We start from the raw sequence: 25,570 nt of genomic DNA on the forward strand, positions 1-25,570 counted from the left end.
GGGTATGGGGTGCATAATAAACATATTAAACTAAAACTACACATTAGACTGCACAAAGGAAGCAAGTTTGTCTCGCACTCAGCAGACGGAGGATCAAGCCTCCACAACCACTTCCACTGAATAACCCACATGGGTTTAAAGTTTAACATAAATAATTAACTATAAAAACATCACACTACACATCTTTACCTCGTCACAACAACATACAGAACATATCACAACACATTCACCTACACTTCAAGATATATAAAAGAAATTCGAACTTAGATATATAAATACAAGATTACTATTTGACTCAACTTGGTTGAGATATATTCAAGTTATCTGCATAGCGTGATTTATATTACCATATACTCTGTGAAAGAAAAGATTATCTTTTCCGTCTACTGACAGCAACTTATCGTTGAAATATTCTTACCTAGATATATAAATACAAGATTGCTATTTGACTCTTGAAGATATATTCAAGTTATCTGTACGGCAAGATTTAAAATATTACATTGAATCAAGATGCCTTACAAAGCTAAGCAAAGCGTGTTTCTCCCTGAAATGGGGCCAGGAGACTATTTTGTATATTTAAAGCCCAAGAAAAAGGGCATTTGGCAGAAAATCAAAAAGTTCTTCAAACGAGGCAGGGAACAACCGTTGTTCTGTGTGTTTGTTCCACATGATTCCAGCGCCTCGTCCAGACCTCTACCATCTGCCCAACCTGTGCCCTCCCAACCCCTCCTACAGATCCACTCTGCACCTTGCCCCTCTCCTTCCCCTACTCAGGGACAATCTGTTCCTCCACCTACTCAGGGACAGTCTGTTCCTCCCCCACCACCACCTCCCCCTACTCAGGAACAGTCTGTTCCTCCCCCACCACCACCTCCCCGTACTCAGGGACAGTCTGTTCCTCCCCCACCACCACCTCCCCCTACTCAGGAACAGTCTGTTCCTCCCCCACCACCACCTCCCCCTACTCAGGAACAGTCTGTTCCTCCCCCACCACCACCTCCCCGTACTCAGGTACAGTCTGTTCCTCCCCCACCACCACCTCCCCGTACTCAGGAACAGTCTGTTCCTCCCCCACCACCACTTCCCCGTACTCAGAGACAGTCTGTTCCTCCCCCACCACCTCCCCCACCACCACTCCCTACTCAACGACATCCTATTCCTCCCCCACCATCACAAGCACAACCTGTACCTCCCCCACCCCCACCCCCACCTGCCCAGGAACAACCTGGTAGATCAAGGTTACTGCCTAAAATTCAGGAGGAGATCGCTAAAAGACGAGGAAGAGGAGCAACCGTGATGCCTAGAGCAAATAACACTAAGACTAACCTTACTGAACCCTCCAGGTTAATGGGTGACATGATGACTGAACTGTGTCAGCGCCTAGCTATGAGAAGACAAAGGTTGTCTGTAGAGCCAATAATCAACTCAGAGAAACTGTTTGCTAGTAATGAAGAGCGCGATGAATTAAGTGATGATTCACAACGGACCGAGACTGGCAACGATGGATTGATTGATGATTCACAATGGACCGAGACTGGCAACGATGGATTAAGTGATGATTCACAACAGACCGAGACTGGCAACGATGGATTGATTGATGATTCACAATGGACGGAGACTGGCAACGATGAATTAAGTGATGATTCACAACGGACCGAGACTGGCAACGATGGATTAAGTGATGATTCACAACAGACCGAGACTGGCAACGATGGATTGATTGATGATTCACAATGGACGGAGACTGGCAACGATGGATTAAGTGATGATTCACAACGGACGGAGACTGGCAACAATGGATTAAGTGATGATTCACAACGGACGGAGACTGGCAACAATGGATTAAGTGATGATTCACAACGGACGGAGACTGGCAACAATGGATTAAGTGATGATTCACAACGGACGGAGACTGGCAACAATGGATTAAGTGATGATTCACAACGGACGGAGACTGGCAACAATGGATTAAGTGATGATTCACAACGGACGGAGACTGGCAACAATGGATTTGGACTGAATATTTACCAGCTGTTTCGCTGTTTGTATTCTTTGTTCATGACAAAATCTGAACCTTGAAACTGAAATTGAAATGTTTATTTTTCTGTAAAGATTACACTGTGTGGTTTACTTATTATATTACATTATTACACTGTGTGGTTTACTTATTATATTACATTATTACACTGTGTGGTTTACTTATTATATTACATTATTACACTGTGTGGTTTACTTATTATATTACATTATTACACTGTGTGGTTTACTTATTATATTACATTATTACACTGTGTGGTTTACTTATTATATTACATTATTACACTGTGTGGTTTACTTATTATATTACATTATTACACTGTGTGGTTTACTTATTATACAACATTATTACACTGTGTGGTTTACTTATTATATTACATTATTACACTGTGTGGTTTACTTATTATACAACATTATTACACTGTGTGGTTTACTTATTATATTACATTATTACACTGTGTGGTTTACTTATTATACAACATTATTACACTGTGTGGTTTACTTATTATATTACATTATTACACTGTGTGGTTTACTTATTATATTACATTATTACACTGTGTGGTTTACTTATTATATTACATTATTACACTGTGTGGTTTACTTATTATATTACATTATTACACTGTGTGGTTTACTTATTATATTACATTATTACACTGTGTGGTTTACTTATTATATTACATTATTACACTGTGTGGTTTACTTATTATATTACATTATTACACTGTGTGGTTTACTTATTATACAACATTATTACACTGTGTGGTTTACTTATTATATTACATTATTACACTGTGTGGTTTACTTATTATACAACATTATTACACTGTGTGGTTTACTTATTATATTACATTATTACACTGTGTGGTTTACTTATTATATTACATTATTACACTGTGTGGTTTACTTATTATACAACATTATTACACTGTGTGGTTTACTTATTATATTACATTATTACACTGTGTGGTTTACTTATTATACAACATTATTACACTGTGTGGTTTACTTATTATATTACATTATTACACTGTGTGGTTTACTTATTATACAACATTATTACACTGTGTGGTTTACTTATTATATTACATTATTACACTGTGTGGTTTACTTATTATACATTATTACACTGTGTGGTTTACTTATTATATTACATTATTACACTGTGTGGTTTACTTATTATATTACATTATTACACTGTGTGGTTTACTTATTATATTACATTATTACACTGTGTGGTTTACTTATTATACAACATTATTACACTGTGTGGTTTACTTATTATATTACATTATTACACTGTGTGGTTTACTTATTATATTACATTATTACACTGTGTGGTTTACTTATTATATTACATTATTACACTGTGTGGTTTACTTATTATACAACATTATTACACTGTGTGGTTTACTTATTATATTACATTATTACACTGTGTGGTTTACTTATTATACAACATTATTACACTGTGTGGTTTACTTATTATATTACATTATTACACTGTGTGGTTTACTTATTATATTACATTATTACACTGTGTGGTTTACTTATTATATTACATTATTACACTGTGTGGTTTACTTATTATACAACATTATTACACTGTGTGGTTTACTTATTATATTACATTATTACACTGTGTGGTTTACTGATTATATTACATTATTACACTGTGTGGTTTACTTATTATATTACATTATTACACTGTGTGGTTTACTTATTATATTACATTATTACACTGTGTGGTTTACTTATTATATTACATTATTACACTGTGTGGTTTACTTATTATACAACATTACACTGTGTGGTTTACTTATATTACATTACATTATTACACTGTGTGGTTTACTTATTATATTACATTATTACACTGTGTGGTTTACTTATTATATTACATTATTACACTGTGTGGTTTACTTATTATATTACATTATTACACTGTGTGGTTTACTTATTATACAACATTATTACACTGTGTGGTTTACTTATTATATTACATTATTACACTGTGTGGTTTACTTATTATATTACATTATTACACTGTGTGGTTTACTTATTATACAACATTATTACACTGTGTGGTTTACTTATTATATTACATTATTACACTGTGTGGTTTACTTATTATACAACATTATTACACTGTGTGGTTTACTTATTATATTACATTATTACACTGTGTGGTTTACTTATTATATTACATTATTACACTGTGTGGTTTACTTATTATATTAAATTATTACACTGTGTGGTTTACTTATTATACAACATTATTACACTGTGTGGTTTACTTATTATATTACATTATTACACTGTGTGGTTTACTTATTATACAACATTATTACACTGTGTGGTTTACTTATTATATTACATTATTACACTGTGTGGTTTACTTATTATATTACATTATTACACTGTGTGGTTTACTTATTATACAACATTATTACACTGTGTGGTTTACTTATTATATTACATTATTACACTGTGTGGTTTACTTATTATATTACATTATTACACTGTGTGGTTTACTTATTATATTACATTATTACACTGTGTGGTTTACTTATTATACAACATTATTACACTGTGTGGTTTACTTATTATATTACATTATTACACTGTGTGGTTTACTTATTATATTACATTATTACACTGTGTGGTTTACTTATTATACATTATTACACTGTGTGGTTTACTTATTATACATTATTACACTGTGTGGTTTAATTATACAATATTATTACACTGTGTGGTTTAATTATACAATATTACACTGTGTGGTTTACTTATTATACAACATTATTACACTGTGTGGTTTACTTATTATACAACATTATTACACTGTGTGGTTTAATTATACAATATTATTACACTGTGTGGTTTAATTATACAATATTATTACACTGTGTGGTTTAATTATACAATATTATTACATACAAAATATTAGTTACAAGGCCACTAGCATGCCTAAGCATTTCGGGTAGACTAATAATAATTCTTACTCTATATTGACACAGGTTAAGGAACATACTGCTGTTAAAGTTAGGTAACTGTAGTGATTAAATAGATTTACAGTTGTGAGGTAGCTCAAAACATTTAAGAATATTATAATTTGTAAATTTAGTAATGGCACCTTCATTTCCTAACATGATTTAATGAATTAATTGTACCCTTGGAAAAGTTTTTCATTACTTAAAACTAGCGGGAAGGTTAACTTGAGAGCTCTTTCTCTGAGTATTTTATGTTATATGGACCCACAAGTATGTATATTATGAGGAATGTATTATTTTTCTTATTGTTTTGTTGATGGATAGTGGATAAAGGAACTCTAGCAGCAGCCACCTCCACGTGGTGAGTTCTGGGTGTTTTGCATCACTTGCTAGATACACAGTCATGTAAAATAGCTGAGAGTTGCTCGTAGTGTATATATACATTGTCTATGTGTGGACAGTATATAGGGAAATGGAATAAAGGCTGGTCACCATTGATGGACATGTACTTCCAGGAAAGGAAGCAAACAGTTAGATTCCCATTCAGCTTTGAACTTGATGTAAGGAGCAAGATTGGGCATCAAGACAAGATTGGAAGACTAGAGTCATGCGGCCAAGCAGCAAAGATATCTACATAGCAAAACTGTTCTGCTCATTATTGGGTGCGACCTTCATTCTGGCTTTGTAGATATCTTTGTTGTTTGGTCACACGACTCTAGTCTCTTCCAACCTTTTCTTGATGCATTTAACCATCTTGATCGTTCCATAAAGTTCAATGCTGAATAGGAATCTAACGTTGCTTCCTTCTCTGGAAATACAGGTCCATCGCTCAACTACAGGCTTTTCTGTTTCCGTGTATTACAAACCAGTGACTTGTATATTCACAACTTCTCTGACCAAGCTTCCTCTGTCAAGATAGGTGTTCTTATTTTTATTTTTCTCCATGCTCTTCGTATCTGTGATCCTCAATTTCTAAACTCTCTGCACTCTCTTCTTCTATGGAGGAAAAAAAAATAGTTGTGGAAAGGAAGTTTATCTCGATATTTCACCTGTGGAACAAGCTTCTTAAATGACTGAAGAATCCCTGTTGCATAGTTAAAATATCTCCATACAGTTAACTCCTGTAACTTGTCCTCCCCACTTGACGACTCTGTACCAATTATCTATTTATATGTACTCTATTTCCCATATTCAATTTGTTACACTGTGGGCAGCTTGTTTTGTTAGTTTAATATGTTTAAGTGAAAGGCCTGGTGGTTAAGCTCTCGCTTCACACGGCCAGGGCCTGGGTTCGATTCCCAGCCAGAGTAGAAACATTGGGCGTGTTTCTTACCATTTGTTGTCTATGTTCCCCATCAGTAAAATGGGTACCTGGGTGTTAGTGGACTGGTGTGGGTCGCATCCTGGGACACTGATCTAATTTGCCCGAAATGTTCAGCATAAAAAGGGGCTTTCTATATAGCAGTATGTCATTGATGTCAGCTAGAACTGTTACCTGGAGAGAGTTCCGGGGATCAACGCCCCTGCGGCCCGGTCTGTGACCAGGCCTCATGGTGGATCAGAGCCTGATCAACCAGGCTGTTACTTCTGGCTGTACGCAATCCAACGTACGAGCCACAGCCCGGCTGGTCAGGTACCGACTTTAGGTGCTTGCCCAGTGCCAGCTTGAAGACTGTCAGGGGTCTATTGGTAATCCCCCTTATGTATGCTGGGAGGCAGTTGAACAGTCTCGGGCTCCTGACACTTATTATATTGTCTCTTAACGTGCTAGTGACACCCCGGGTTTTCATTGATGCGATGTTGCATCGTCTGCCGAGTCTTTTACTTTCGTAGTGAGTGATTTCCGTGTGCAAGTTCGGTACTAGTCCCTCTAGGATTTTCCAGGTGTATATAATCATGTATCTCTCCCGCCTGCATTCCAGGGAGTACAGGTTCAGGAACTTAAAGCGCTCCCAGTAATTGAGGTGTTTTATCTCCGTTATGTGCGCCGTGAAGGTTCTCTGTACATTTTCTAAGTCAGCAATTTCACCTGCCTTGAAAGGTGCTGTTAGTGTGCAGCAATATTCCAGCCTAGATAGAACAAGCGACCTGAAGAGTGTCATCATGGGCTTGGCATCCCTAGTTTTGAAGGTTCTCATTATCCATCCTGTCATTTTTCTAGCAGATGCGATTGATACAATGTTATGGTCCTTGAAGGTGAGATCCTCCGACATGATCACTCCCAGATCTTTGACGTTGGTTTTTCTCCCTATTTCGTGGCCGGAATTTGTTTTGTACTCTGATGAAGTTTTAATTTCCTCATGTTTACCATATCGGAGTAATTGAAATTTCTCATCGTTGAACTTCATATTGTTTTCTGCAGCCCATTGAAAGATTTGGTTGATGTCCGTCTGGAGCCTTACAGTGTCTGCAATGGAAGACACTATCATGCAGATTCGGGTGTCATCTGCAAAGGAAGACACGGTGTTGTGGCTGACATCTTTGTCTATGTCAGAAATGAGGATGAGAAACAAGATGGGAGCGAGTACTGTGCCTTGTGGAACAGAGCTTTTCACCGTAGCCGCCTCAAACTTTACTCTGTTGACTACAACTCTGTTCTGTTTGTGAGGAAATTATTGATCCATCTACCAACTTTTCCTGTTATTCCTTTAGCACGCATTTTGTGCGCTATTACGCCATGGTCACACTTGTCGAAGGCTTTTGCAAAGTCTGTATGTATTACATCTGCATTCTTTTTGTCTTCTACTGCATCTAGGATCTTGTCGTAGTGATCCAGTAGTTGGGACAGACAGGAGCGACCTGCTCGAAACCCACGTTGCCCTGGGTTGTGTAATTGATGGGTATCTAGATGGGTGGCGATCTTGCTTCTTAGGACCCTTTCAAAGATTTTTATGATATGGGATGCTAGTGCTATCGGTCTGTAGTTCTTTGCTATTGCTTTACTGCCCCCTTTGTGGAGTGGGGCTATGTCTGTTGTTTTTAGTAACTGTGGGACGACCCCCGTGTCCATGCTCCCTCTCCATAGGATGGTAAAAGCTCCTGATAAGGGCTTCTTGCAGTTCTTGATGAACACTGAGTTCCATGAGTCTGGCCCTGGGGCAGAGTGCATGGGCATGTCATTTATCGCCTGTTCGAAGTCATTTGGCGTCAGGATAACATCAGATAGGCTTGTGTTAACCAAATTCTGTGGCTCTCTCATAAAAAATTAATTTAGATCTTCGACTCAGTCTGGTTACGGCTTGCTAAAAACTGAGTCATATTGGGACTTGAGAAGCTCACTCATTTCCTTGCTGTTATCTGTGTAGGACCCATGTACATGTACTTGTAGTAAATAAAGATATTATTATTATGCACCACATACCCATCCTGTGGGCGGTAGTCATAAGATTACAGAGGTACATAATGAGTCCAGGGACTGGACTTTGTTTTGCCACTGTCAACTTGCTGGTGGATGTTCCAATATTTTTACGTTTTTTTTTTTCTAAGCACTTTCAGTAAAATTCGATTTTCCAACGAACTTAAGTTAATTTTAAGTAAAAGTCTGATTTTATATACTATGTTATTACCCCAGTTTGGTGGCGGTACACAGGAAACAGCGACCAAAACTTCAGTTTTCATGGAAAAGTTCTTGTTTGCTTCAGAAAATAGTCATATTTACCCCAAAAATACTAAATTAAAAAAGATCCTGCGGTGTGCCGTTTTTTTATGCCTGTAACAACACTTTCAGTGTTGTTGAAAATGAACAGATGAAAAAACCAGGCATGCCACTGACGGATTCCTTCTGGATGAGCTGAACAAAGAATGTGAAGCAGTATTGGAATCTGTTTTAGCAAGACCAAAATGTTATTCTAACTAATTATAGTTGGTTCAGCATCCAGAAGAGACCATCAGTGGAAGATGCCTTCATAACGGCACCACATTATTCTTTATCCGTTCAGATGGCTCTGAGGAACAACACAACACCAAGATTATTGAAGAAAATGAAAGTGACAGCTGTGAGGTTAATTATATATACACGGTGAGACGCATGATTCAAATGTTGAATACTGTCACTCTGTATACTGTCACTCTGTATACTGTCACTCTGTATACTGTCACTGTATACTGCACCGATATTTTTAAATTGTAACATACATGTACACTGCTGTCTATATTGTAGTTATAAAAGACTACAGTACAATACAGCATATTTTTGTACACTTTCTTGTATAATGTTGCCGACTACAGTATATTGTACACTGTTGTATTGGCAATTTTTGGTAGCAAAATGATCGTTTAATACTATTCTGTCTTCCTGTATAGTACTGTACATTATACAACACAATACTGTACTTGTTCTGTGTTGTAAATACAAGAATTAAAAGAAAACTATGTGGTAGCAATAATACCATCATACTAATACCAGCCCTCTACAGTAGCAATAATACCATCATACTAATACCAGCCCTCTACAGTAACAATAATACCATCATACTAATACCAGCCCTCTACAGTGCATTATACGGTATCAGATTTACAATTACAGAAATACTATTTTTAGTGAATCATGCTATAAGTGACCAGGCCTCCTGTACCATCCATTATATCATTATATGTACCATATTATTACCACACATACAAGAGGTCTCTGAGTGTGTTTTTGGTGGGGTGTGTGTCGTATTGAGTGGTGGTGGTCTGGGTTGAGTATGGTTGGAGGTGTTCATTGAACTTGAGCACTTGTGTCTTGTGATCTATTTTGGACTTCTGACTTTGTAGTGAATATTTGCTCTTGCATAAGCTATAAGGGAAAGATAAGCGAGGAATTCTTGTGTTGTGAGTCTTACACCAGATATCATCACTGGCAAACATGGCAACTCTCATAGAGGAACCTATTTCTGCAGGTGATGGAAATGAAGATAGTTTCCAGACCTTTAAAAGTAAACAAAAGAGAAAAGTGAGAAAGGGCTAGAGCGTCGACGTAGTCAGACTCACTTGACTCGTACACAATGTGATACTAAACGTCCTTGGTGCACAGAGGATGCAAGAAGTCTTTCTTCAAAGGAAGAATGTGTTAAGCTGAACTTCCCTGACAACACCCCGCTGCCTGCTAAGTGTGCATGGCTAATGGAAGCTGTAAACAAGCATCCTAACTCAAGGATCCAATTTAGGAAAAACACACACAACTTTGTGTTTGTGGAACAGAATAAAGAGCTGATTAATGATCTACTTAGTACACCTTATGGGTATATTAAGCTGCTCCGACCTCCATCAGACACTCACCACTTTAAAAAATGGGTCAGTATCATAATCTTTGGATACCCTCTCTGCATGGACCCATCCCATCTGACTCTAAGTGAGCATATCATCAAGCCTAAAAGACTTAAAGGAAAATCCCAAATTATTGCCAGTTGGGTAGGTCCTGTGCCCCTCCCCCGGAATATCTGGGTTCCTAAACATCGAAGTGTACCTACCCCCTAAACGTAGGTGTTACAAATGCCAGCACTATGGCCATGTTGCAGTAGACTGTGGAATACTACATTCTTGGTGTGGTAAGTGTGCTGGGAAACATTCCACTAGAGAATGCACAGTAGGCCTTGACAGCCGAAAATTTAAGTGTATTAACTGTAAAGAAGTTGGGGTTACAGTCTCCCACAAGGACTGCAGTCAGAACCCAAACAACCTTCGATGTAAACCTGATAACAGTCCTTTAATGGTAACTGAGGATGGGGCCATCCAGTCTACCACAGCCAGATCTGAGACTGAACCTCTGCAAAGTGTGCAAGAACCCCACCTCACTGCAAAGGATTCTGGTGATACCAGAATGCCATCACACACACCAGCTGTGGAGGAGCTAGCCATCCCTGCTAGCACATATGGAACTACTGGTCTGCCACTACAGCTACCTATGGCTACACCTGAATATGGGGATGAGTTTGTCATTTCTCCCAATACACACAACTACAACAGTCAGACGGACACCACACAGGTAACCTCATTGGAAATTGGAGATGAGTCAGATGCACAGGACCTACCTGCAATGAATGATGAAACAGAGAACACTAATGTAACCATGGTACCTGTTAAGGTGATAGGTGTTAAAGAAAGCACTAACCCAGAAGTGCCATCCTCCGGAGAGGCATTGGATTCGTTAGACCTTCCTCATATTATAACAACTTTCCAGAAAAAAATTGAGCATCTTGAACAGATCCTGACAAGTTTAATAAATATATGTAATCAGGATGATGCTCTTGAGCATGGTGATGATGTCAAAAGTGCAGCAATCTCCGTTCAGCTTCCAGCAATTTGTGAGAAAGAAGCCCATAATTCTTGCCTTCAAGACTTGCCTTATCACTGGCTGCCAAAATGCCGAAAAATGTTTAAAAATAAAGGTCCTGAAGATAAAGACGTACAAACTATGCTATTTGCTCTTAAATATCTGCACACTGTAGTCAAAGCATAATAGTTTTACCATCTTATGAGCAAGAGATTGTAATAACTCACTACAATGGATACATTACAAATCTTTTCATGGAACATTGCTTCCATCAGGAAGCGGTTGCCTGACTTACATCATATTAGTGCAACCAAGAATATTGATGTCATCTGTTTGCAGGAATGTAGATTGAAAGATGGAGCACCTCCACCAAACTTGCCTGGATATGCAGCTTATAACCTAAGGTCAACCAACTGTTGTGTGATGTATGTCAGAAAGAGCTTGCCACATTTACTCCTTTCCTTTCAGAGTCGAGTTAACATGCAGTATCATGGTGTCAAAGTATATGCAGGCGATTTTTCCATAAACATTTTTAATCTCTATGCCCCAGCGAACCAGCTTCGACCTGATGCTTTACCAGATCGCATCAATAGTGAACTCCAGGTAATACCATCATTCTTGGACATTTTAATGCCAGACATAAGAATATTGGTGGGTCTATAACAAACACCAATGGAACTAAACTAGTGAGATTGCTAAATGAGCATGATAATGTTCGAATTGTGGGCACTACTGAGCCTACTCACATATATGGTGGCATACTAGATCTGTGTCTTGGATTTAATACATCATATACGATGCATGACTCTGTCATAGTTGATGATCTTCTATCTGATCACTTCCCAAGACTAACAACTGTCAATCTTGATCACATCTCCAGCAATCAAGGAGCTAAATACAGAAGGAGGAAACTTATTCTCAAACCAGAACACAGAGACAACTTTATTAACCACTTGGATCAATGGTATAAGAATTACGAGCCCATTGGCACACAAAAAATTTAATGATGATTTAATTACCACTATTGAGAGTGTTCTCACAGATCAAGTGGGCAGGAATAGGAAACAAAAACCCTCCACTATAAATAACAATAAAAACCAATGTAAATACTATAATGATCCACAGCTGCGCAATGTAACACATGCAGCTAGGAGGATTGGTAAAGCATACCGTGAATGTAGAACCCCAGACCTGCTCAGAACGTTCCAAGCTGCACTAACAAATGCAAGGAATAGAAAGGAAGAACTTAGGCAACAGGAATGGGAACAGTTTGTTAGTGGATTAAATAGGTCCACCCCTTTGAGTTTGGCTTGGAAAGGTATAAATAAAATAACCAGGAAAAAGACTGGCAATGTTGCTCATCCCTTTCCTCTTGAAAAAGCAAATGACCTCATAAATGACTGGTCCAAAACATCCAGGCATGAAAGCCTTCCATCTCATATTAGAAAAAATTTAGAGAGTACTTCTGAAGAAATGTTGAAACTGATTAATTTTATGAGCCAAAATATTGATGAGAGTGATTGCCACTTTACCGAGTATGAATTAGATAATGCATTAACCAAAGGTCGATCAACTGCTCCTGGAGAGGATGGTATAACCTATGATATTCTCAGAACTCTAAGGCACGTGCCTGATAACCCTTTGTTGGCACTGTATAATCTCAGTTACATTGAGGGCGTTCTTCCTACTTCCTGGACCAATAGTCTCATTGTGCCTATCCCTAAGCCCCAACAGCCTGATACATTTAGGCCGATCTCCTTAACTAGTTGTCTTTGTAAAACTTTTGAAAGAATGATGCTTAACAGACTGTACTACAGAATCAGACATCAACTTTCCCCCTACCTCTATGGGTTCATGAAAAGTAAAAGTGTGCAGAACTGTATTTCCACCTTTCTCACTGCACACACCTCTACTAGTTTTACCACTTTTCTTGATCTAAAATCTGCATTTGATATTGCGAACAGAACCGTTATACTACATGAACTAGCCAAAATGAATATTGGTGGTAGCTTACTCTGCTGGATAATAGGATACCTGTCAAATAGAGTATCCTCTGTCCTTTACCAAGGCTTCAGAAGTGATTCTAAAGAAATGTCTTTAGGTACACCGCAGGGAGGAGTTCTTAGTCCCATGCTATTTAATATTCTGATTAATGCTCTCCTAAATGCTCTACCTGCCTCACCTAAACATATAGCTATAAGCTATGCTGATGATATCATGATCCATACAACAAGGCATAAGAAGATGAATACCATTCTTAATGAAGTTCAAGCAATTTGTAATCGACTAGGCCTCATAATATCTTCCTCTAAAACTAAGATATTAACAAGCAAACGACATCCCCCACCCATCTATTTGCAAGGTGAAATCATTAGCTACGTTAAAACTTACAGATATCTTGGTGTAGATGTACCCTTTAACAAATCCACTATACCACAACTAAACAAGAAATGTAAAGCTAGGCTAAATGCTCACAAAGCTGTTGCTGGCTACAATCCCAACTATGGTGCAAATGTGAGAATCGTGAGAATGATGTACATAGCCTATGTTAGGTCCTTAATTGATTATGCTGCTCCCATGTTGATATTAGCTAGAGAAAGTTCTCTCCGACCCTTGGAGTTAATGCAAAATGAAGCTCTCAGGATTATTCTTGGCTGTCCCAGATCTACAAAAGTTCTTAACATGAGGAAGGAGCTTGGTATTTCTAGTATCAGTGATAGGATTGTTGAAATTAACACTGTACTCGGTATTAGAATGTTGAGAAACGAACCAGACACTGTCACAGTGAATCTTACCAAGTGTCTAGAGGTAAATACACACAGATCTAAGTGGATTGTGAAAACGTGCAATTGCATTAAGTTTTATAACCTGCATGAACTGTATCACTGTAGGCAACAAGAGCATTTCACCCCTCCAGGGAAGATGTGTTCATTTAATATCACATACCTACAAGTCCCTCCCAAGAAGCTTATTTCTAGTAATCCCTTCCTTAAATCTCTTGTTAGAGCAACTGCTCAAGAAGAAATTTCTCACCTAGCTGGTAGTAACAAGTTATCACAAGTTATATACATTGATGGATCTAAACAGGAGTCTTCTGGCAGGGCTGCATCTGCTCTTGTTGCCACCTCCCTAGTTAAGAACGATAATAAATTTGTTGAGTTAGGCATAAGAATTAACAACTGGGTGTCTACACTGCAAACTGAATTGTTTGCAATCCTAATGGCGCTAAAGCTAACTTATGACAGTGAGCTTGACTCTATCATCATTACTGATTCTATGTCATCATTGAAGGCTCTTGACTCATATAATGACTCCAACAACATGCTCATTGGAGAAGCCAGGTATAGATACTCATAAATTAGGGACAAAGGAATTAATGTACAATTGCTATGGATCCCATCACACATTGGATTACTCCTTCATGATAAAGTTGATATGTTAGCCAAGAAGAGTACCCAGAAGGAGAATGTAGAATATAACTTTGGTATAACTGTGTCTAGCATTAGGAATAATATTAGGAGAGAAGCAAATAATGAAAATGATTGTTATAGGAATGCAGTTAGAAGCCTGAGTAGATCTATAACCCACTATGATAACATGAACGTAGATAAGTAAGTTTATGGAGCAACTTGCAATGTGAACAGACTGACTGATGTTGTAATGGCCAGGCTTAAGCTTGGTCACAAGTACTTCTGGCAGTTTGGGAGACACACAGATGATGATCAAACTAAATGTAAATTATGTGATCAGGCATATGGTCACTCTCTTGAACACTATGTGCTTAATTGTCCACTTATTGAGGAATACAGAGACAGACAGTATAATAACCTATGTGACATGTCAAGATATCTTATTAATGAAAATAAGATACCAGATATACTAAGCAAATTTCCTAAATTTGCTTGTAACAGATAAGTGAACTATAGATATGTAGATATAAATCCATATGTATTCCTGTTAACCCTTTGGGGCCTAGTTCCTAGGCCTTTTGTGTATCCATATGCTCTCGCGCTACCGTCCACAGGATGGATATGGGGTGCACAATAAACTAGCCACTTCGGTGGCAAAATCTAATCAAAATCTAAATCTCGGGTGTGAAGTCAAAAGTATAGGTTTAGTAAGTTTAGGTCAGATACCTCAGTTCCTCATCACTCCATGATACATACGAGTTTAATTAACGCATTCTATTACTACTACTACTAATACTAATAATAATATCTTAGAATCCCTCCTAATAAATCATCTACATATAACAAGCAGTAATGCTCGCATGCACACATTACAGTGCCATCTATATGAGTTGTCCTGCTTCCTGACGAATAAAACGATAATAACTTTTATACAGAGAATAAACTCAAAATTATTTCTAAACAAAAGTTTTATGTTCCTACCTGCTCATTAGAAGTAAGGTACCGTCTGATAGAATTTTTGAGCCTGACATGTCTGAAGTTGTTAGGTGCTTGCAGCCACTGCAGCAGCAACACCAACATCTCACTGCCTGTTTTAGGAACGCGGTTGAAGAAAAGTACTGCTGTGTTCTGGTATTCCTTGATGTAACTACCATCACGATGACTTGGAGCACCCTCCAGGTATACTCCAGGTATACCAAGTGTGGTTTTTAACCTGAGAAGATGACCTGCTTTGTATCCATGACCAAAATTATACATATAGAAATTTTTATTTCTTTATGCGTTACAAATAATGTAGTGCACGTAAAAAAAATAAATTGGTAGGCACAAGAGAAAGTCAATAATACTTACAGTATTTCGGGCAAACTAATCCTAATGCTTAAAAATTATTTATGATTTAGATAGAGTGAGTTAGAGTTCTTATGCAGGTAACTACAAACATATGTATAATAAGAATAAGTGAGTTTATTCAGGTATACACAAATATAGTTAGATAGATCATACATAGTAGCATATGTGTAGAGAACCTATTATAACCCAAGAAAGTCAGACAGAATGACTTATTTCCATTGGGTAGCTAATGAACAAATAGTGCAGTTTCAAATGTATGACACTATTGTTTCAAACTGATTCAATGATCATCAGTTCTGAGGAGTGATCGAATAAACATCATGATGTTAACATTACATGTAAAGTCTCGCCCACCAGGAACTTTATCATGATGATAACAGTTTCCAGCAGAGATGTTATGAGAATGTAGCAGATGTATTTCAAGTGTTGGACAACATGCTAAAATAAGAGATATAACATATGTAGGGAGAGACATGTAGACGGTGATGGGACGATGTGTAGGCAGAGAGATTATGAGATATGTAGATAGAGATGGTTAGATTTAGGCAGAGAGATGAGTGCAAGACATTGGATACACTAGGACCTGTTTCCTTAAGACTTCTGCTGTCACTATTCACTTAGCAGTACATAGGTACCTGGGTGTTAGTGGACTGGTGCGGGTCGCATCCTGGCGACAAAATTGACCTAATTTGCCCGAAATGCTCTGCATAACAAGATTACTATATAGTATATCATTGATTATGTGTATTATATACTTGTAGATATAAATGTTATTATATGAGAAGAGACAAGGAAGAGGATTCTGGACTACCTGGAAGGAACCTCCGACGTGTAAACCAGTTTGTACAGAGATGTGTGGTACTGTCTTACTGGCGTTCATTGGAACTTACAGAAGTCAAGACTTAGGAATGGAAGTGCAAGCAACTGACATACAACCAACTAACAGAACACACAAGCAACTGACACATATCAAGTGACAACACACAAGCAACTGACATACAACCAACCAAAACAACACACAAGCAACTGACACATAAGCAAGTGACACGCAAGCAAGCGACACATAAGCAAGTGACACAAACAACTGATTCACAAGACAGAAAAGTATGGATGAAAGGGAAATTAGTGGTGGATCAAGGAGTATAGATTTAAAGCGCTAGTGTAGCATGGGTTATCGGTCTCTGGTTAGTAACTAGAAAATGCATCTTCTGCCTGGTTTTAAACTCAAAGTATCGTAGATTAAGGTTTGAGTTGTTAATGGGCTGAAGAAATTGTTACACTAGTTTCCACGATTGGTTTCAAATCTTTATTGGTAAATTGAACTGCATTAGAAACTTGTGCTGCACTCTGCACTATTCTTTTTACGCGCAATAAGGTAGAGGTTCCTTGACGCTAGTGAGGGGCTCTTGATCTAGGGAATTGGATCTGTGCTCCAGCTCCCCGAATTAAGTCTGAATACCTTCCATCCCTCCCCCCATAGGCGCTGTATAATCCTACGGGTTTAGCGTTCCTCCATGATTATAATATTTTTTTTTAATCACGTAGCCATTGAATAATTCTAGTTTCCACTGAGGTCTGACCATCTATGAATTACAACTAACTAAATCTGACTTGCCTTACATACTTTACTAGACGCCAAATGATTCTAACAGATAGGAGATCCGTCTCTCATGACAATACAGCACACCCGGGAAGAACAGCTGGGTCTACGTTGTCTGGACTGTAGCAACAACACTGTCTGGACAGTAGCAACAACACTGTCTGGACAGTAGCAACAACACTGTCTGGACTGTAGCAACAACACTGTCTGGACTGTAGCAACAACACTGTCTGGACAGTAGCAACAACACTGTCTGGACTGTAGCAACAACACTGTCTGGACAGTAGCAACAACACTGTCTGGACAGTAGCAACAACACTGTCTGGACAGTAGCAACAACACTGTCTGGACAGTAGCAACAACACTGTCTGGACTGTAGCAACAACACTGCCTGGACTGTAGCAACAACACTGTCTGGACTGTAGCAACAACACTGCCTGGACTGTAGCAACAACACTGTCTGGACAGTAGCAACAACACTGTCTGGACAGTAGCAACAACACTGTCTGGACTGTAGCAACAACACTGCCTGGACAGTAGCAACAACACTGCCTGGACAGTAGCAACAACACTGTCTGGACAGTAGCAACAACACTGTCTGGACAGTAGCAACAACACTGTCTGGACTGTAGCAACAACACTGCCTGGACTGTAGCAACAACACTGTCTGGACAGTAGCAACAACACTGTCTGGACAGTAGCAACAACACTGTCTGGACTGTAGCAACAACACTGCCTGGACAGTAGCAACAACACTGTCTGGACAGTAGCAACAACACTGTCTGGACTGTAGCAACAACACTGCCTGGACTGTAGCAACAACACTGCCTGGACAGTAGCAACAACACTGCCTGGACTGTAGCAACAACACTGCCTGGACAGTAGCAACAACACTGTCTGGACAGTAGCAACAACACTGCCTGGACTGTAGCAACAACACTGCCTGGACAGTAGCAACAACACTGCCTGGACAGTAGCAACAACACTGCCTGGACAGTAGCAACAACACTGCCTGGACTGTAGCAACAACACTGCCTGGACAGTAGCAACAACACTGCCTGGACAGTAGCAACAACACTGCCTGGACTGTAGCAACAACACTGCCTGGACTGTAGCAACAACACTGCCTGGACAGTAGCAACAACACTGCCTGGACAGTAGCAACAACACTGCCTGGACTGTAGCAACAACACTGCCTGGACAGTAGCAACAACACTGCCTGGACAGTAGCAACAACACTGCCTGGACTGTAGCAACAACACTCCCTGGACAGTAGCAACAACACTGCCTGGACTGTAGCAACAACACTGCCTGGACAGTAGCAACAACACTGCCTGGACAGTAGCAACAACGCTGCCTGGACAGTAGCAACAACACTGCCTGGACTGTAGCAACAACACTGCCTGGACAGTAGCAACAACACTGCCTGGACAGTAGCAACAACACTGCCTGGACTGTAGCAACAACACTGCCTGGACTGTAGCAACAACACTGCCTGGACAGTAGCAACAACACTGCCTGGACAGTAGCAACAACACTGCCTGGACTGTAGCAACAACACTGCCTGGACAGTAGCAACAACACTGCCTGGACAGTAGCAACAACACTGCCTGGACTGTAGCAACAACACTGCCTGGACAGTAGCAACAACACTGCCTGGACAGTAGCAACAACACTGCCTGGACTGTAGCAACAACACTGCCTGGACAGTAGCAACAACACTGCCTGGACAGTAGCAACAACACTGCCTGGACAGTAGCAACAACACTGCCTGGACTGTAGCAACAACACTGCCTGGACAGTAGCAACAACACTGCCTGGACAGTAGCAACAACACTGTCTGGACAGTAGCAACAACACTGCCTGGACAGTAGCAACAACACTGCCTGGACAGTAGCAACAACACTGCCTGGACTGTAGCAACAACACTGCCTGGACAGTAGCAACAACACTGCCTGGACAGTAGCAACAACACTGCCTGGACAGTAGCAACAACACTGCCTGGACAGTAGCAACAACACTGCCTGGACTGTAGCAACAACACTGCCTGGACAGTAGCAACAACACTGCCTGGACTGTAGCAACAACACTGCCTGGACAGTAGCAACAACACTGCCTGGACAGTAGCAACAACACTGCCTGGACAGTAGCAACAACACTGCCTGGACAGTAGCAACAACACTGCCTGAACAGTAGCAACAACACTGCCTGGACAGTAGCAACAACACTGTCTGGACAGTAGCAACAACACTGCCTGGACAGTAGCAACAACACTGCCTGGACAGTAGCAACAACACTGCCTGGACAGTAGCAACAACACTGCCTGGACAGTAGCAACAACACTGCCTGGACAGTAGCAACAACACTGCCTGGACAGTAGCAACAACACTGCCTGGACAGTAGCAACAACACTGTCTGGACAGTAGCAACAACACTGCCTGGACAGTAGCAACAACACTGCCTGGACAGTAGCAACAACACTGCCTGGACAGTAGCAACAACACTGTCTGGACAATAGCAACAATGCTGTCTGGACAGTAGCAACAACACTGCCTGGACTGTAGCAACAACACTGCCTGGACAGTAGCAACAACACTGCCTGGACAGTAGCAACAACACTGCCTGGACTGTAGCAACAACACTGCCTGGACAGTAGCAACAACACTGCCTGGACAGTAGCAACAACACTGCCTGGACAGTAGCAACAACACTGCCTGGACAGTAGCAACAACGCTGTCTGGACAGTAGCAACAATGCTGTCTGGACAGTAGCAACAATGCTATCTGGACAGTAGCAACAATGCTGTCTGGACAGTAGCAACAACACTGCCTGGACAGTAGCAACAACACTGCCTGGACAGTAGCAACAACACTGCCTGGACAGTAGCAGCAACACTGCCTGGACAGTAGCAACAACACTGCCTGGACAGTAGCAACAACGCTGCCTGGACAGTAGCGACAACGCTGCCTGGACAGTAGCAACAACGCTGCCTGGACAGTAGCAACAACACTGCCTGGACAGTAGCAACAACACTGCCTGGACAGTAGCAACAACACTGCCTGGACAGTAGCAACAACACTGCCTGGACAGTAGCAACAACACTGCCTGGACAGTAGCAACAACACTGCCTGGACAGTAGCAACAACACTGTCTGGACAGTAGCAACAATGCTGTCTGGACAGTAGCAACAACACTGCCTGGACTGTAGCAACAACACTGCCTGGACAGTAGCAACAACACTGCCTGGACAGTAGCAACAACACTGCCTGGACAGTAGCAACAACACTGCCTGGACTGTAGCAACAACACTGCCTGGACAGTAGCAACAAAACTGCCTGGACAGTAGCAACAACACTGCCTGGACAGTAGCAACAACACTGCCTGGACAGTAGCAACAACGCTGTCTGGACAGTAGCAACAATGCTGTCTGGACAGTAGCAACAATGCTGTCTGGACAGTAGCAACAATGCTGTCTGGACAGTAGCAACAACACTGCCTGGACAGTAGCAACAACACTGCCTGGACAGTAGCAGCAACACTGCCTGGACAGTAGCAACAACACTGCCTGGACAGTAGCAACAACGCTGCCTGGACAGTAGCGACAACGCTGCCTGGACAGTAGCAACAACGCTGCCTGGACAGTAGCAACAACACTGCCTGGACAGTAGCAACAACACTGCCTGGACAGTAGCAACAACACTGCCTGGACAGTAGCAACAACGCTGTCTGGACAGTAGCAACAATGCTGTCTGGACAGTAGCAACAACGCTGCCTGGACAGTAGCAAGAACGCTGCCTGGACAGTAGCAAGAACGCTGCCTGGACAGTAGCAAGAACGCTGCCCGGACAGTAGCAAGAACGCTGCCCGGACAGTAGCAAGAACGCTGCCTGGACAGTAGCAAGAACGCTGCCTGGATAGTAGCAAGAACGCTGCCTGGACAGTAGCAAGAACGCTGCCCGGACAGTAGCAAGAACGCTGCCCAGACAGTAGCAAGAACGCTGCCCGGACAGTAGCAAGAATGCTGCCTGGACAGTAGCAAGAACGCTGCCTGGACAGTAGCAAGAACGCTGCTTGGACAGTAGCAACAATGTCCACACAAAGGGTGTTCCGTAGCTGGATCGCTAGCGCACTCAGCTCATACACTGAAGTCCGTGGTTCGATCCCCGTTATGGGTGAAAACACTAGAACGTGTTTCCTCAAGACACCTGCTGTACCTGTTCATGTTAGATTAGGTAAGGTTCGTCAGGAAAAAGGACATGTGTTTCCTGATGTGGGTCTTAGATGACCCGCCGTTGGAGTTTTTGGTCATCTGACCGAGGCCTTCTGCTGGCTTACCCGACCACCCGTTTAAAAATTATCGTCATAGTTATAACCATTTAGCCTACTCCATGTTCACCTAGCAGTAAAATAGGTACCTGGGTGTTAGTCGACTGGTGAGGGTCGCACCCTGGGGACAAAACTGACCTAATTTGCAGGAAGTGCTGTGCATAACAAGCGGCTGACATCAGTGATACATTATATCACTGATGTCAGCTAGGTCTGTATACCTTGTACATGTACTTGTAGAAATAAATTACTATTATTATTATTATGGGGGAAGGTACCTCAAACCCTATAATAATATTCACAAGTGGTAAACCTGTAAGGGTCATAAAGCACCTGTGAAATATGAGGTAATCAGGTTCAATCCAAGCTAGAAAAAGATAACTCCATATCCCTGAATCAAGAGCCCTTCAATAACATCGCAGCATCGTCTCACCTTAAAAGATGCTCTGACACTGTTACTGACCCTCACACAGTCAAGTGTGTAACTGCTCTTAAGTGCTTTTCAACGTTTAAACCTTACCTCTATTATATTTAGGGGAAGCGCTAAACTCGTAGGAGGAATCATACACACTTGGGGAATGGGAGGCAATCAGGCTAGATTTAAAGAATGGGAGAATATGTCTAATTCCTGGCATCAAGAGCCCCTCACCATCATCAAGGTACCCTGAGGAGTCTATTATTATAATCATGGGGGAAAGCTAAACCCGTAGGATTATACAACACATGTGGCGGGGTGGGCGGGTTGGAAGGTATTCAGACTCAATTTAGGGAACTGGAGCACAGATCCAATTCGCTATATCAAGAGCCCCTCACCAGCATCAAGGAATCTCCCTTGAGGGGTTGAGGGGCCAAGCCTTACCTCTGGTGTTGTGGTGGCTTGTTAACGTCGTCTGGTGGTGGCTTGTTAACGTCTAGTGGTGGTTTGTTAGCGTCTAATGGTGGTTTGTTAGCGTCTAATGGTGGTTTGTTAGCGTCTAGTGGTGGTTTGTTAGCGTCTAGTGGTGGTTTGTTAGCATCTAGTGGTGGCTTGTTAACGTCATCCGGTTGAGTGGTGGTGATGGCTTGCTGCATCAGCCAGTGGGTTATTCCTCCATAACATAGTAGCAGCAACAGCAGCAGTAGCAGCAGTAGCAGGTGACACAACACACGGAGACGGACTTGCTGTATCATCCATCTCATGGTCCTGCCTATATGAGAGAATGGTGGTATTATGTTGGTCCTGAAAAGGGATAATCTTTCCTGACAAGTCATAAACTACGACCTGTTATGTGTTCAAGTATCAACTGGCTGACCACAGATATATTTGCATCTCCACTGAAAACACGAAAGATTACTAATACATTTTTAAAATTGTTCTAGATATGCTCTATATATCTGTTAATTACGCATAAAAATGCCAATAAGCTGTTTCTTTGTGACAAACACTCAGTAGTTGTCAGTAAAGAGGTGAGATAACGAGCTGTGACTCGACCCCTGCAACCACAAAGAAAGTACAAACAGGCGAGTGCGTTAAAGAAATAGTCATGGAGAAACTCGTTCTGGTAACAGAAACAGCAGCTAAAGAGGAACTTCCTAATCTTAAACTATAACCATAATTTTTAAAGGGGTGGAGGGGTAAGCCAGCGGAAGGCCTCTGTCAGATAACCAAAAACTCCAGCTGCGGGTCATCAAATGACAGACCCGCGTCAGGAAACACTTGTCCTGTTTCCTGACAACCCTACCTAACCTAATCTTATTTTTATTAACTTTTCCTATTATAAAAATTAATTATCTGCCAGGTGATCCAGCCACCACGACAATGCTTGGTCTGAGGCATAGCAACCCCCAGCCCTTGTAGCTCACACGCTGACGTCCAGAGTTCGAATCTCCGGTACGGCTGGATAACATTAGCACGTGTTTCCATAAGACACCTGCTGTCAATGTTCACTCATTAGTATAAAATAGGTACCTGGATGTTAGTCGACTGGTGTGGGTCGCATTTTGGGACAAAACTGACCTAATTTGCCCAAAATGCTCTGCATAAAAAGCGGCTTTCTATATAGTATGTACTTGTAGAAATAAAGATATTATTATTATTATTATTATTATTATTATTATTATTATTGTCTTCAATAAGGCTGTATACAATTGCTACATGTAGATAAATGGTTCAGAGAACCGACAAGTTGATAAATTAGACACAGGTGCAACACTTGGGTATCTTTACTGAGGAAACGTTTCGCCACACAGTGGCTTCATCAGTCCATACAAAGGATAATGGTGAAGAACAGGAGTTTGAGGTAATCAGTCCCTCAGCCTTGAGTCGATGTGGTCAGTCCATCAATCTTGAAAAGAATACAGCATATGTGTGAAGAAGCTTATATACCGTAGGCAGGAGAGGTGCAGCAGTCGTAGGTGGTGTCACATTTGTCCAGTGTGGAAATAGGTCGTGCCCAAGGGCTAGGCAAGTTGAAGAATTCCCAAGTGTTGCACATGTGTCTAATTTATCAACTTGTCGGTTCTCTGAACCATTCATCTACATTCCTGTCTGACACAGCAACATCTTGGGATCTTAATACAGGGAATTCTTCAACTTGCCTAACCCTTGGGCACGACCTACTTCCACATTGAACAAATGTGACACCACCTACGACTGCTGCACCTCTCCTGCCTACGGTATATAAGCTACTTCTTCACACATATGCTGTATTCTTTTCAAGATTGATGGACTGACCACATCGACTCAAGGCTGAGGGACTGATTACCTCAAACTCCTGTTCTTCACCATTATCCTTTGTATGGACTGATGAAGCCACTGTGTGGCGAAACGTTTCCTCAGTAAAGATACCCAAGCGTTGCCCAGGTGTCTAATTTATCAACTGCTAGTTGAATATTATGATGCATCTTCATTCAACATAGTGAATAAGTCTATAAATTTTACTAATACTGTACCTGTAGCTTCTAAGTAGGTGCAAATCAAGATATATGTTTGGAAAGAGAACCTAATTATAAAGAGAACAATGAGGTATAATACAGTCACAGGAACAATACACACAACTCCCACACACAAACTTACAACGTCGGACCGAAACATTTTCATGAGTTTCTTTCTCCTATGTATAGGTCATATGTGTATAAAGAAAAATGTGGATGGTGAGTTGAATATTTGTGTTGGCAAAGTTTCAAACGTTTTTATATCCTGCCAGACCGTGAATATCACTGTCACACTCAGGCCAAACAGGGACTCACAGTATACTTTGATTTTGGCTGAAATGAAAGTATATTGTGGTCAAACAGAAACTGTTTAAATTTTCTGCACATAACATAAATTATCCCAGTATAATACATGTAAACAGTTCATTACCACTGTAACCAGATTAGCTACAGAAACATTTAGACCCAGTCCCTGGACCCATTATATGCCTCTACAATATTTTAACTACCCACAGAATGGGGTAGTAACCTGTTGCTGGAATGTGGAAATTGTTTAAACATTCTACTATAGCATTGCGCTGTGTCTGAGCTGGAAATGTTGTGCTGTGTCCGAGCTGGAAATGTTGTGCTGTGTCTGAGCTGGAAATGTTGTGCTGTGTTTGAGCTGGAAATGTTGTGCTGT

The 25,570-nt window shown here is 40.7% G+C and overlaps 1 protein-coding gene across 3 annotated transcripts in view; it reads right to left on the minus strand.

The window, feature by feature from the left end:
- LOC128701823 (heparan sulfate 2-O-sulfotransferase pipe-like) overlaps positions 1 to 25,570 on the minus strand; it is a 96,577-nt gene that overhangs the window by 69,474 nt on the left and 1,533 nt on the right. For all 3 annotated transcript variants that reach the window (XM_070099869.1, XM_070099867.1, XM_070099868.1), the window contains exons 2-3: positions 22,835 to 23,162; positions 15,681 to 15,912 (exon numbers count right to left, since the gene is read on the minus strand). In XM_070099869.1, coding sequence (XP_069955970.1) covers positions 15,681 to 15,912; positions 22,835 to 23,154 — 552 coding nt within the window. In that variant the 5' untranslated portion in view covers positions 23,155 to 23,162. The remainder of the gene's footprint in view (positions 1 to 15,680; positions 15,913 to 22,834; positions 23,163 to 25,570) is intronic.

The sequence above is a fragment of the Cherax quadricarinatus genome, chromosome 69, assembly GCF_038502225.1.
Source record: "Cherax quadricarinatus isolate ZL_2023a chromosome 69, ASM3850222v1, whole genome shotgun sequence".
NCBI classification, from domain to species: domain Eukaryota; kingdom Metazoa; phylum Arthropoda; class Malacostraca; order Decapoda; family Parastacidae; genus Cherax; species Cherax quadricarinatus.